General features: G+C 37.2%; 1 protein-coding gene and 1 long non-coding RNA gene across 7 annotated transcripts in view; one reads left to right on the top strand and one right to left on the bottom strand.

Moving 5' to 3' along the window:
* The window catches only part of LOC124171687 (DNA-directed RNA polymerase, mitochondrial-like), a 343,150-nt gene extending 335,081 nt beyond the window's left edge, over positions 1 to 8,069 (bottom strand). For all 4 annotated transcript variants that reach the window (XM_046550928.1, XM_046550930.1, XM_046550929.1 and 1 more), the window contains exons 1-3: positions 7,734 to 8,069; positions 7,532 to 7,651; positions 7,165 to 7,359 (exon numbers count right to left, since the gene is read on the bottom strand). In XM_046550928.1, the coding sequence (XP_046406884.1) occupies positions 7,165 to 7,359; positions 7,532 to 7,651; positions 7,734 to 7,860 (442 nt within the window). In that variant the 5' untranslated portion in view covers positions 7,861 to 8,069. The remainder of the gene's footprint in view (positions 1 to 7,164; positions 7,360 to 7,531; positions 7,652 to 7,733) is intronic.
* A 532-nt stretch (positions 8,070 to 8,601) lies between these two features.
* Positions 8,602 to 10,084, top strand: LOC124171383. Of its 3 annotated transcripts, none has more exons than XR_006867699.1 (4): positions 8,602 to 8,642; positions 8,731 to 8,870; positions 8,950 to 9,352; positions 9,825 to 10,084. It is a non-coding gene; the product is annotated as an uncharacterized LOC124171383 (long non-coding RNA). The 3 variants fall into 3 exon arrangements; XR_006867700.1 differs by lacking the exon at positions 8,602 to 8,642 and having other exon boundaries at positions 8,654 to 8,870; positions 8,950 to 9,089; positions 9,185 to 9,352; XR_006867698.1 differs by lacking the exon at positions 8,602 to 8,642 and having other exon boundaries at positions 8,654 to 8,870.
* Positions 10,085 to 12,809: the final 2,725 nt, after the last annotated feature.

Genomic DNA, 12,809 nt, shown 5'->3' with positions numbered 1-12,809 from the left:
AATTATTAAAATTTATCCTCAATATCACTAATAAACGAAAATTAGCAACAACGACAGACAAATTTTCTAATTTCGCTTACAAGGGGAGACCACGAAACTTGCTCCGCCTTTTTCAATGCCGTATTTTTTATGGCCTTGGGAATGGTGAACACATCCCTGAACTAGTAGTGGTTCCGTTGAATGGGCCTTAATTTGGCTGTAATTAATTAATTTTCATGCAGTACTTTTCACAAGCCGCGTATAGTTTCATGATATCGCATCACTCACCAGGCGGGTCGGGTGGGGTAGTGGTAGTGTTTACGGCTACCACCCGGGGGACCAGGGTTCGGGGCTTCGTGATGGCTGTATATTTTGTTGTCTTCATTGTGATCAAACGGCGTCAACTTTTTCATTAACTTTAATTGCGACAATAATAGACATGAGGCAATTTTTTTATCATCATAATGGCGTTTAGGTATTTTAGCAGTGTCATTACAAACGCAGAGATACGACGACTACACAAGCAAGGGTTGGTGTGCGCTAAAATGTTAATTTTTTTCATTGCATATAGTGATCAATTTCCACGTTAAAAATGAAAACCACTATTGCAAGAGCACATGCCGTTAAAGGCTCGCGGCGATCAACAACATGCATACAGAAATAATTAATAAGAACACAAAACGATTATAAAATGCCATATTTCTCAAATACTTGTAATTCACTTTACTCCAAAGGGAGTTAACTTACACAGTACGTATGTGCTAAAAGAACCATTCCGAAATATAATTTCCATTAACAAATAGGGTGAAATAAAAGTTGATGACAATGGACCGGGCGTGGCGGCGTATAAAATACGTCAATCTTCGAAAACCAAGGACTTCAATATCGTACGTACATTCTGGGATAGAATGGTCTCTTGTATTCCTACAATGGACTTTGACTGTCTATGTTGCGAGTTTTCAAAGTTCGAGGAATTGTAGCTAATTTTTTTAGATCAGCAAGAGGAACCCGTCATCCTTGGCGTATACATTATGCCGCGCGACCGGTCGTGTACCACCTTTGTACCTTTATATCTGTATTACCTATAAATGTACAAGATTTTACCAATTTCTACAAATAAAGATTATTTTTTTTAATCGAGTGTCATAATTTATGCACATATCATGGGCAAAGTACGCCATTCGCCCGGTTGTGTAGAAATAACAGTTGCGCCCGCTAGAGGGTTAAAAGCAACAATTATACCAATGTGTCTTGTGCTCGCCACTTCCCAAAATCTTCCGTAGCCCATCCAATATGCCCACCAACAAATGTCATTTCTTCGAAAAAAGCCACTGTTTTAGCCCCCCGTTAACCTTTCGGTATGTTTTTGAGGAGAGTAGAAAGTGGAGCCTTCACTTATCCGCGTTGAAAATGACACTGCTTAAATACCTAAATGCCACTATGATGATAAAAAAATTGCCTCATGTCTATTATTGTCGCAATAAAAACTAATGAAAAAGTTGACGCCGTATAATCACAATGAAGACAACAAAATATACAGCCACCACGAAGCCTCAAACCCTGGTCCCCCGGGTGGTAGCCGTAAACGCTCACCACTACCCCACCCGACCCGCCTGGTGAGTGGTGCGATATCATGAAACTATACGCGGCTTGTGAAAAGTACCGCATGAAAATTAATTAATTACAGCCAAATTAAGGCCCATTCAACGGAACCACTACTAGTTCAGGGATGTGTTCACCATTCCGAAAGCCATAAAAAATACGGCATTGAAAAAGGCAGAGCAAGTTTCGTGGTCTCCCCTTGTGAGTCATAAAGTGGCGTAAGAATTTCGACAAAATGAGTCAGATTTTACAAGGAGTTAATGAAATAGCTTCCATTAAAATATTTAAAGTATAAATTAAATTATATAAAAAATACCTAAGGATAGCAAAATATGTATACATTCATTATAAAAATAAATTAAATAATTACACATCATAGTTCATGTGAAATATTGTTCTAAGCAAGCGGCCGATATATCGGCCGCTTGGGCGTATTGGGTAGGAGGGCCACGGCCAATATATCGGCCGCTTGGGAGTGAAAAGGGTTAATGTTCAAGAGGCCTGTTCAGATAATTTCGACTGCTAAAAACGAGAGAATCCTTCACTTCCACAAGCTTCCAAATTTGTTTACATAAAAATCGTCTTTCGTTTGTTTTTGGTCCAAATGAGATGCATCGTTGGACACCCCTGTCCCGTTGCATACAAATTTTTGCATGAAATTTTTTGTCCAAAATTTTGATGCAAATTCGACCGTGGGACACCGGCTTTAAGAGCAATCGATCACTGGAGCTGTCCCTCAAAAGGGATAGAAAAAATGATCATGTGATTCAGGCTTAAGCTCACATCTACCAAAGTCTTTTCCTCAAAACACATTTTTTTTCTCAATCTAGTGGATTCCATATGAGATTTCCTAGTTTTAATTTCAGTGTCTAGGCATTTTGCATACATGGTAATATATAACCTAGATATACATATTTGGTCTGTAACTAATCTGGATCTGGTCTGTAACTGGTCTGAAAGGCTAAATTTTGTTCTGTGACTGGTCTGTAACAGAACTGGACTGGTCTGGATTTCAGAGAGGCAAAGGAAAATGGTCTGTAACTAGTCTGGAATTCTGGTCTGTAACTGCGCCCTAATATTCGATGGTGTGTAACTGATCTGGATCAACTGCCTGTAACTGTACTGTAATTTTCGATGGTCTGCATCTAGTCTGGATCTATCCTGTAACTATGCTGAAATATTCTATGAGTTTCAACTGGACTGGAACTATTCTGAAAAAATCAAAGGGAGTCAACTGGTCTGGATTCTGATGTGACATGAGAACTGATATTTTATTTGGTATTCTGCAATTGCTCTTACATTTCTTTGTAATTGTGAAATGATTATAATGTATATTAGGCATTGGTACTTAATGATATTAGGAATCCTGGGCTATGGAGTGGTCAATTTTTAATGTACAATAATTTTTTTCAAGATGAGTCACAATTTTATATTTGTTATCACATAGATGAATTTCACATGGGTTCAAAGTTACCCACTAGCCACAATCATGGCTTATGAAGAGTTGCTCTATTTGGATGACATTACAATGGGCTGCATCATAAATTGAGACTAATATCACAAGTACTTAAACTTTAAGTATTTAAGCAAGCTGGGTAACATAGTAAAAAATGAATATGCGAGGTAAAAATAAATATTACTTCTAAATGATTGCTCAAGCAATGAAGGTTGAAACATGAAATAGGGTTTGGGGAAGTAGTAAGCAGTCAATAAATAATTTGCAATGGTTTATTATAATTCCAATGTATTAACCCATTTAAGGCAAAACTTTTAACCAGCAACTTCCACTATAATAAAAATTAACTCCTCCATGGTGGGTAGACGTAGGGTAGTACCCTCCATGGTGTGTAGTTAAACCTCCATCAACCCATGCTCTACATTCCGTGGAGGGTAAGGCAAGGGTAGCACTACCATGGAAGAAGGATTCTTCATGGTACTACCTTTACTTAGATCTCCTTCACTCACCAAACATCTACACATACATGTTACACACTAACATACTTCTCTCACAAAATTGCATTACATTTCTGTAGGAGAGGGATGCAATTAATGAGCTGATCGTACGAAAGATTAAATATCTTCCAGCTAGTAGCTTACAACTTTATTTGGGCTATGGAAGTATAAAATAATACTTCAGTGTATTCAGTATCTGTTTATATACTTCAGTATCTTTATTATCTACCTACTATCTTATCTACTATTGCAAACAGATACTGAAGTATATATATATACTTCAGTATCTGTTTGCCCCTCATATGCAAATGGATCCCAATTCAGCACACCGTGTATAACATGGTAATAAGGTGGACATAATGCTTAATTTCAGTAACCCATTAAAGTTAAAGCATTTTTTGAAGAGTAAAACATCTGAAAAGTCCCTCAGGTACCTTCGTGAAGGTACACCTTGCACCTATAAGAAGCAGGAGTACCTACTCCAGAGTAATTTAATTCTGTAAAAGAATATATTAATTACGGTAAATACATATTTTGTGGATTAAAAATTTAAGTTACAATTTTTTTCCCATTATATTACGTACTTAATTAAATATAATGGATTAAAATTCATATTTTGAAACTTGCACCAAAACAACTGGCAGCCATCTTCTATACCATTTGACCTAACAGCCATTGGTTCCCATCGGTACTGGAACTTTGTTTACATTTGTAGACACTTCCGACTTTGTGAATTAATCTGTGCATTAAAACAGTGTTTTACAAGCAACTATTTGTTGAAGAACGCTATGGATGAGGAAAATATAACGTGTTTCAAAGTGAAGACTTCCAAAAAGGAATCGAAAAAAATACTGTTTCCTGCCAATTGTATACTATCACAATGAAATCAACGCCGGATAAAGTTTTTATTTACCAGATTTGCGGAAAAAACGGCTCCTTGCAGCACATAGAGATTTAAAGAAGATGCCTTGGTCAGCATCAACCCATCTCTGCTGCGCTGACTATTTTAATGTAAGTAAATGGAACATATTTTTCCAATTGATAGTAAATCAACGAACTTGTGTATCAACAATTTTTAGGACTAATGCAATTCAGGAACTACTTCTTTCAACCCAATAGTTATATAAAATTATTTATTACTACGTTCTCACTGAGATTACGGTTTAGCTTGATCTTTGGTTTGACTGGTATGGTGAAAATACAATTCATTCAGATCAATTAAGTTAAAATATTGTAAGTTACAGTTCTCGCATAAGAAACCACATTGTTAGCAGTTCTTTATAGCATAAAAGTATTAGTATCACTATAAATTCATTCCTGCATGAAGGGTGTTTCTTGAAAGTGAATAACCATATTAGAGAATATGTGGAATAATTTTAAGCTACTTTAAGTACTTATTAACGGGTTATAAAATGTTACAATTCTCATTTTCCAGGATTGAAGGCGACGGACACTAGACATTTTTTCTACTACAATAAATGTTAACTGTGTTACTAGTACTAGAGAATGTCATGAGTACATCAATAAATGTTAAATTGTATTTATGGATTTATTTTATTGCACAGAAAATCATCCACCTCCATACGAATTCAAAATTTCCGGTTGCAGGGGATATGTTATTGATGGTTTGTCAAAAGTAATATGCTAACATGTTTTATCAACGTGGAACATTGATGGGAGTTCACAGCTGAAATGCAATTGCCATGTGTGAGTAAAATGAATATCTTACGATCGGTTTGACATTTGTTCAATTCAGAATACCATTTGCACTCGTACTGGTATAATCTGGAGATACATCAATTCTGAGCTTTTTATTGTAGTAAGAATTACTTAACTTTCTTGCCCCTTACAGCTGAATACATCCATAGAGATATATCATCGCTTTTCAAAATTGACAATGTATTATACTGATTATGTAATGAATGCTATTGTAACAATAGGGTGGTTTCCTTCATCAAAGAAAACGAAAGGCATTGATTGCGATTCGTTACCCACCACTAGTGCATTCATAATATACAAATTATTTTGTTTTAGAAAAACCGGGTTAGACGAATGGCAATGATCCATTTTTATCCTCATTTGAAAAGGGCCAGATTGACGCCCATGCGATGCCACTCCACGTGACGTCACAGGGACCTAGTTTCTATACGAGAAGATAGGAGTTATACGTCGTCTGAGGTTACCATTGCATGCATGAGGCGCAGAGCTCAGGGAAACATGTCTTAACAATCACTTATTAAAACTGGCTAAGGTCGGAAAGTTTTCCTCGTTTGATAAGTTATCAATAATCCTTATTTAAGCCAAGCGCTACCAGCCAGCAGGGTACTCAGCTACCCGCTAGCAGCCTGCGTCGTATCAGCGCTCAACTCGCCTCAAGGTCACCTCACAGGGCGGCAGCGGGAACCAGAAATACGTCACACGGAGAGATTTCCCGGCATTCATACTTAAGCGTCGCGTTTTCGCGCGCTTGAAAATTTTCACTTTTCATTTAATCGCGAAAAATAGATATCGTCATTTAAAAATCTAAAAGCGTGAAATACGTACTCCAGGAGTAATAATCTTTCGATTTAGGCAATAAAAAAATAATAGGAAACCACCCTATTGAAGAATACTGCTATCCAGTATGCCTTTGTATCTATCTGTCATATTTGGCAGGCTGGGAAAAGTCTTCTGTATGCTGCGCAGATTTATTTGTATAGGCTGTTCTCTTTTCTTCGCTAATTGAACTGAACCAGTCAGATCAATGAGATTGACTGATCTTTTAGTTATCCCGAGTCTCAGGTTAAGTAGTACAAACCAACTAGTCACTAGAACAGATTAGTTCCAGACCAAATAGTCCCCCTGAGAACAGACCAACGCCAGAGCAGGGCGGCGAGCAGTACAGACCAGTTACAGACAAAGCTATACCTGGGTCCAGACCAGTTTACCCACCCGTTGTCCAGACCAGTTGCAGACCGTACAGGTCTGGGTAGACATATGATAGAAAGGGGGTGATTTTGAAGAAAAATATGATGCAGCGGGGAGGAAAATTCAAAAAATTTAGAATATATTTCATAGGAATAGGATATATCCCATGACATGAAAATAATAAATAACTACCTGAGTGAACCTTATCCAAAAGAATGTGAGGATAAAATATAACAAAGAATATATTTATGGAAATACGATCTACTCATTGCCATTAAAGATGGGTGGTAGAAAAAATTAATGGATATTTGGGAAAATTTCCTGGTGGGGCGTGAAGGCATGCAAATAATACACTACTTAGCAATAACGGTTATTACTTAATAATAACGGTTACTGTACTGGAAAAATATAATTCCTGCGTATTCCAATTGAGTGGGCAAGTAATTCAGCTGAACCAATGGAACAAAAATCTCTTAAGTGAGAGATGAAACATTATAAAAATCTCAATTTAAGGAAAACTTATCTTTGAGAAATTAATAGGTATGTTCGCATTGAAATAGGGTTATGAAGCAGTTCCACATGATTTCCCTAGAGTTAGTAACGCTTGGACACGCAGTCTCTTTCCGTTCTTAATTCCAAAAATCCAGTGATGAGTGTAACAGCTTCCACCGAAATATTCCTAACTAGCGAACCTGAGAAGCATCAGGTAGGTTAGATACATACCGTGTTTGACGTCCCACAATGCTTCCAGGGACTTAGTACTGTCCATCTCAGTAACTTTTTTCGCATTTTCTATTTTCCTAATTGTTGAAGAAACTCGAGTGCATTCCGCCTCGTCCGGGTAAATCAGCATATCCAAGTCCTTGGATTTCAGGCTGCTTGCTGGGGCTCCACTCGATGAGCTTGAGAGGCGGGCAACTGACGATAAAGGAAGTGACAGCTTAATAATTACTACAAGCAGGCATAATATAACCACTAAATGAGGAAGTTAAAATACAAATCCGGTATTATCATCGGTGAAATTAGTAGAAATGCAACCACTGTAATGATGTCGGTGCAAACGGAGATGATCGACTGTTTTCACTCATACCTTCACTTAAATTAACATCGTTAAAGTGCCGCCTGTATCTCCTCCTTTTCCTTGCGAGTCTTGTTTCAGTATTTGTCCATGTCACCTGGCTTCTCTCAATCACCGACGAAGTTCGCCGACCTAATTAACCCAACTCCGATTACAAATCAAAAAGAAATCCTTGACAATGTATCCCACAAAATTAATCAAAACCTCTGTTTACCATTGATAACATGTTCCGTATTCCGGCAGGGACAGGCATTCTTCGAAGCTTGACAACCAGCATGAGTTTTCATCAAGTTAACCCAAACTGACTCCCCATGCATGCGATGTGCGAAAATGCGATACATGATTGTTGTATCCTACATATTACCACCTAAGCATCCTGACATCAACCTTGAGGGATGCAATTACCACCTTAAAACACCAGGAACCCGAACGACACCAATTAGAATGCACATCAACATTACTAATTCGGAATGCAAAGGTAGCTGCGCGGTCACGACGGTCGTGCACATTTCTCTGAACCGCGATATCCTCGAAGAAGGAAACCTTGACGCTCCGCGTTATTCAGCTTATTTCTTTTCCCTTATCCACGAATATTACAATACAGGTTCTCAAGTCCGCCGAAATAATTGTTGTCGCTCCGCGCGCTTTATTTTCAGTTTTCAAATATCGCCACTCGCAGCGCCACCAGGCAGAGTGATCTATCTTTCACGACGAAATACACGGCAGCAATAGGGAAATTGCATACTATTTATAAACAGTATGCTGATATACTACAGTAAACACTTAGTACCGCAATATACTTTTTTCCGCTTAAAATTCAGTATATACACTAGAAAATGACTCCCAAAAGTCTCCCGAGTTTCGCGGGCTAAAAAATACCGCCCCCACTAATCTTTGGCCGTGACGTCATAGTTCAGTAGGAGTCCAAGGGCGTAGTCCAGTACACGCTCCCAATGCTCCCGAGTGCTCCCGCTTCAGACGCTACGGATTCGTGGTCCACTTTCGCTCCTATCGCTCCCAGTGCTACCCTACTGGATCACGGCTGGAGCGATTGTAGCATTTGTTATGCCCCGTTCACATTACGATCTCTCTTAACCAGCGTAAGATGACGTCAGAACCCAAGGTGCGTATAATAGGAGGTGGTCTCAGCTGAAAGTGGGGGAGGAAGCGCGTGACGTCACGAAGTTCCTCATTGCCTTTCGCTTCCTCAGAGTTCCTAGTGGTTCCTAGGGTTCTTAGCATCGTGGCTCAGCAATTCGCGGCTACCATGTACTTTGACTTGAAATCTTTGGGTAACTGGAATATGAGGTTGAAGTAACTTCATAATAATAGAGAATATTTCTTTAGACAGGTAAGAATTTCTTTGTTTTGTTAAAGATAAATTCACTGCCCTTCTGAGGATCCTTTATAACAATTCCTTTCTTTTACAGAAATAGTTATCACTTCATCGTGATTCGTATTATACCTTTTTGAATATGTCCGTGAGGAATATGTTTAAATGAATATGTATATCAGTAGTCCACAAAGATTGTTATCAATGTAGTACCTAAGGTCATTCTTCTGTCCGCCGGTAAGTTTGGCTTTTCCATCAATTCAATGCCATTCTGAAATCCTGTTTTTAATTTTGTTTCTTTCCATGAATGTCAATTGTTTCGGCCTTCCTAGAGAATTATTATGTTTTGTCAGTGATTGAAGGATATCCAGTTAACATTCCGTTATGGTTTTATTTGGATTCATTCAGTTTTTATATCTTCATGGTGAGAAGCATTAAGTTGTGGATATGATTGGAAGTGTCTATTGAATGTGAAATTCATCTACCTATTCTGCTATTTGGTAAGTTGCCAGGTTTAATACCTTATTATTTTCAGTAGTCATAAAAAATACAATGATCATGATTGAGAAATGTATTAGTTTTTTTATGATTGTAGTTATTAAATTTAATTATAATGCAGATATTTTGGTAAATATCGAAATCTTTTTGTCGAGGAAAAATGGTTGTTGTGTAATGGTTATATCATATTATTATGTTTTATAGTTTCATTTTGCTGTTATTATTGTATATTGCTGATACTGCAAATTGAAAGTGCTCAATCATTGTCTTCTTGTAGTACAAACCTTGAAAGATGAATTAGAAACTTGAGTCATAGCATGTTTGATAAAGATCCAAAGGCTTTAGAATGTATGATGATTGGTGATACTGACCATTTAATGTATATATCACTCTGATGATATTCATTGAAATTATTAAATTCTTTATTTTTTTGTCTAATCAAGCTCAGCAATTAATACACATTTTCAATTACAGGTTCAGCTATATGCCAGCAACAATTAATGGAATATGCGTGGCGGCTTTCATCTCCTATTCATGGTTCTCTCACTAATTTGAAACTTTTTCAATAGAATTGTTCCATCATTTGTACTTAAGATTTATTATTAAGTTGCTTACTTTGCATTGATTGTATAAATAATATTAAGTATCTATTAACTAATATGATATCTTATAGTTTCAATGGCGTTCTTATATCATTCTGAAAATGTAACATTTGAATGTGTGTACATTATAAAAGTTTGAAAAATGAGAATTGTTTTCGTTTTTAACACCTATATATGTCTGTGATTCCATTTGATGCAGCTGTTATCCATGCGGCAACTCTCATGAAAAGCTCTCGGTACTGCATGTTAGGTTGTGGTTTCCGTAGTTGTTCTTGTCTTATTTCGGGAAGTAATATTTCTGATTAGTCAGCCCTTAAAATTGACCAGATTCGTGCTCAATTCTGTTCATTGCACTACCTTAATGGAAGTTTACTTGGAAATTATGTGCGAAATACCTTCGATCTTGTTTCTCAGCTTATATTTTACTTTCCTAAAGCTCAAATTATTCCTAGTAAGCATTGCTACTTTGTGGGCATGAGATTAATACTAGTACTTTCAGATATGATTTACCATGTTAATACATATGTAAGTTCCATACCCGGAAAAACGTCCTGTAAAAGCATCAAAACTTGTCTAAGGCACGCTTATAGTTTTCCCTTAATTACTTTTTTGTGGCGAATTAACTACTTCTGGTGCTGACTTAGCTCAGATTATCTTGATATCGATAGAATTCCATTTGCAATTTTGGAGTGGCTATGAATCTGCAGTCCTGGTTTTCAGTTTAAATTCTAAAGCTAAAAATACTTAAATAAAATACGTGTTTAACTATTTTTTTACGGTAGCTTATTCCTCTTATGAGTTTATAATTTCAAATAGCATGATACATTGCGAAATTTTATGGATGGAACTATAGGATGTAGAATACGATAATAGGGAAATTGCATACTTTTTATAAACAGTATGCTGATATACTACAGTAAACACTTAGTACCGCAATATACTTTTTTCTGCTTAAAATTCAGTTTATACCCTAGAAAATGACTCCCAAAAGTCGCCCGAGTTTCGCGGGCTAAAAAATACCGCCCCCACTAATCTTTGGCTGTGACGTCATAGTTCAGTACGAGTCCAAGATCCAAGCCCAGTAACTGCAGGTTTGGAAGAGCCACGTTGCGTTTAAAGGAGAACGTGGGTGAAATAAGGAAAAATTACAAGTGGTGCATTGTTCCTCTGTGCAATAACATCCCAGAAAAAATTTTCGTCTGCATTCCCACGGAGGAAATTACAAGAAAAGCCTCGATGCAAGCTGTATGTCGGGATGAGCGTTACGGAAAAATAAGAGTATAATAAACGGAATGATAAACCCGTGTGCTATGTGAGCGAAGATAACTTTAATATAAATAATATTTCCATATTTCATTGACTGAATAACTTGAAACTGAGATTTTTCGATAATTCGGCCGCCGTAGAATAAAAACTCAACTTCACAGCAAAAATCGAGATAGGTGTTTCTCGATGGTTACGATGGACTCAAATTATTTATGGCACTTGTTCAATTTCAGTTACGGAAGGACAGAAAATTCCATGATGTTTAAAATCAAGGGAGGAAATATGAAAATATAGAGCAACGTTGATCCTCATGCATTCGAGTGCCAGCCAAGAAGACAGCGTTTTCTTCTACTGTCGGCGTCAAAATGATGTGCCGCTGTACTTTGCAAATTTATATCCTGGATTCACTGCATGCTATAATAATGAACTATACGTCATTTTAAAGGAAATTTTATCCTAAATTCTGATTTATTTTATTACAAAAAAATTCAAAAATGTAGACACGGCCAGTGCAATAAATGACTCCGCGCACCGAAAAATTAGCCGTTTCGTCAACTTCATGAACTTTGCAACTCAACCTAAGGAAAACTACTACGTCTACAGCATTCATCTTCCACATTAATTTACACTCATCAGTGCGGATCAATAAAATGGCTTTTGGGTATTTTTAGAACTTATATTTTGTTATAAATTAATGAAAATATTTAAACATTATCTTGTCCCATAGTTTACCCCGAAAGATAAAGGAAGTTGTAGATGGAAAAAGAATGGAATCCAGAGGTGGTCACAAAAAATGAATCGCAGCATTCTTTGATTTTATTCTGCGCCGTTGCTTGCTTTTCAAAAAAAGTTGAGTCACGAGAGGAATGTTCCGCGGCCTTTGATTTGGAAATTATGGAGATAAGAATGGACATGTGTGGATCAGCAATTTCCATTTAGTTGGTTGTCAGGATAAACCAAGGATCCATTTAAAGGTTGTCAGGCCATCGTATAAAGATAGCACTGGTGCGCACCACAGGGGAAATGGGGTGTTTGAGGGAAAGTCAAACCCAAAGTTGCCCAAAGAATGTGCAGTTCTATATGTTGCTCTTTCCCCACTTAAAACCAAATAGAAATTGAATTGGGATGTTATTTTCACCACGGGTTACAGTGATAGTGAGAGTGCAGGTGATCATGGTCATCGTCGAAGGTCATCCCTCTAGGATTTCCGATACGGATTTTTTTAGTGACAACCGATCGCAATGACGATGAGCTCGCCTTTAGAGTAGGCTTCAGATATATCGTGAGAAAAGCTCCCAAAATGTATTAAAGACTCTGTTTGGAAAACATGCACATTTTAATGCTAATTTAGGAAGTATTTCATTTCAAAAGTAACTTATTAACACCTGAAGACGTTGTGTTTATTATATTGATCGAAGTGCGATTGACCGATTCTTTCTGCAGAATAGGAAGTGGCTTCGGGGTTTTTAGTCACAAGACGGTAGATTGTGTTGGAAGTTCGTCTATATTATCGCTACTAAATTGAAACATTAATAGTCTGGCTTCCTCAGAGCTTCCTGTCGCCCTCCAGGCAAGGTATTTTTAAGTTGAA

This window comes from Ischnura elegans, chromosome X, assembly GCF_921293095.1.
Source record: "Ischnura elegans chromosome X, ioIscEleg1.1, whole genome shotgun sequence".
Classification (NCBI taxonomy): Eukaryota; Metazoa; Arthropoda; class Insecta; order Odonata; family Coenagrionidae; genus Ischnura; species Ischnura elegans.
The sequence above is the reverse complement of the archived record's forward strand: the minus strand, read 5'-3'. Positions and strand labels throughout refer to the sequence as shown.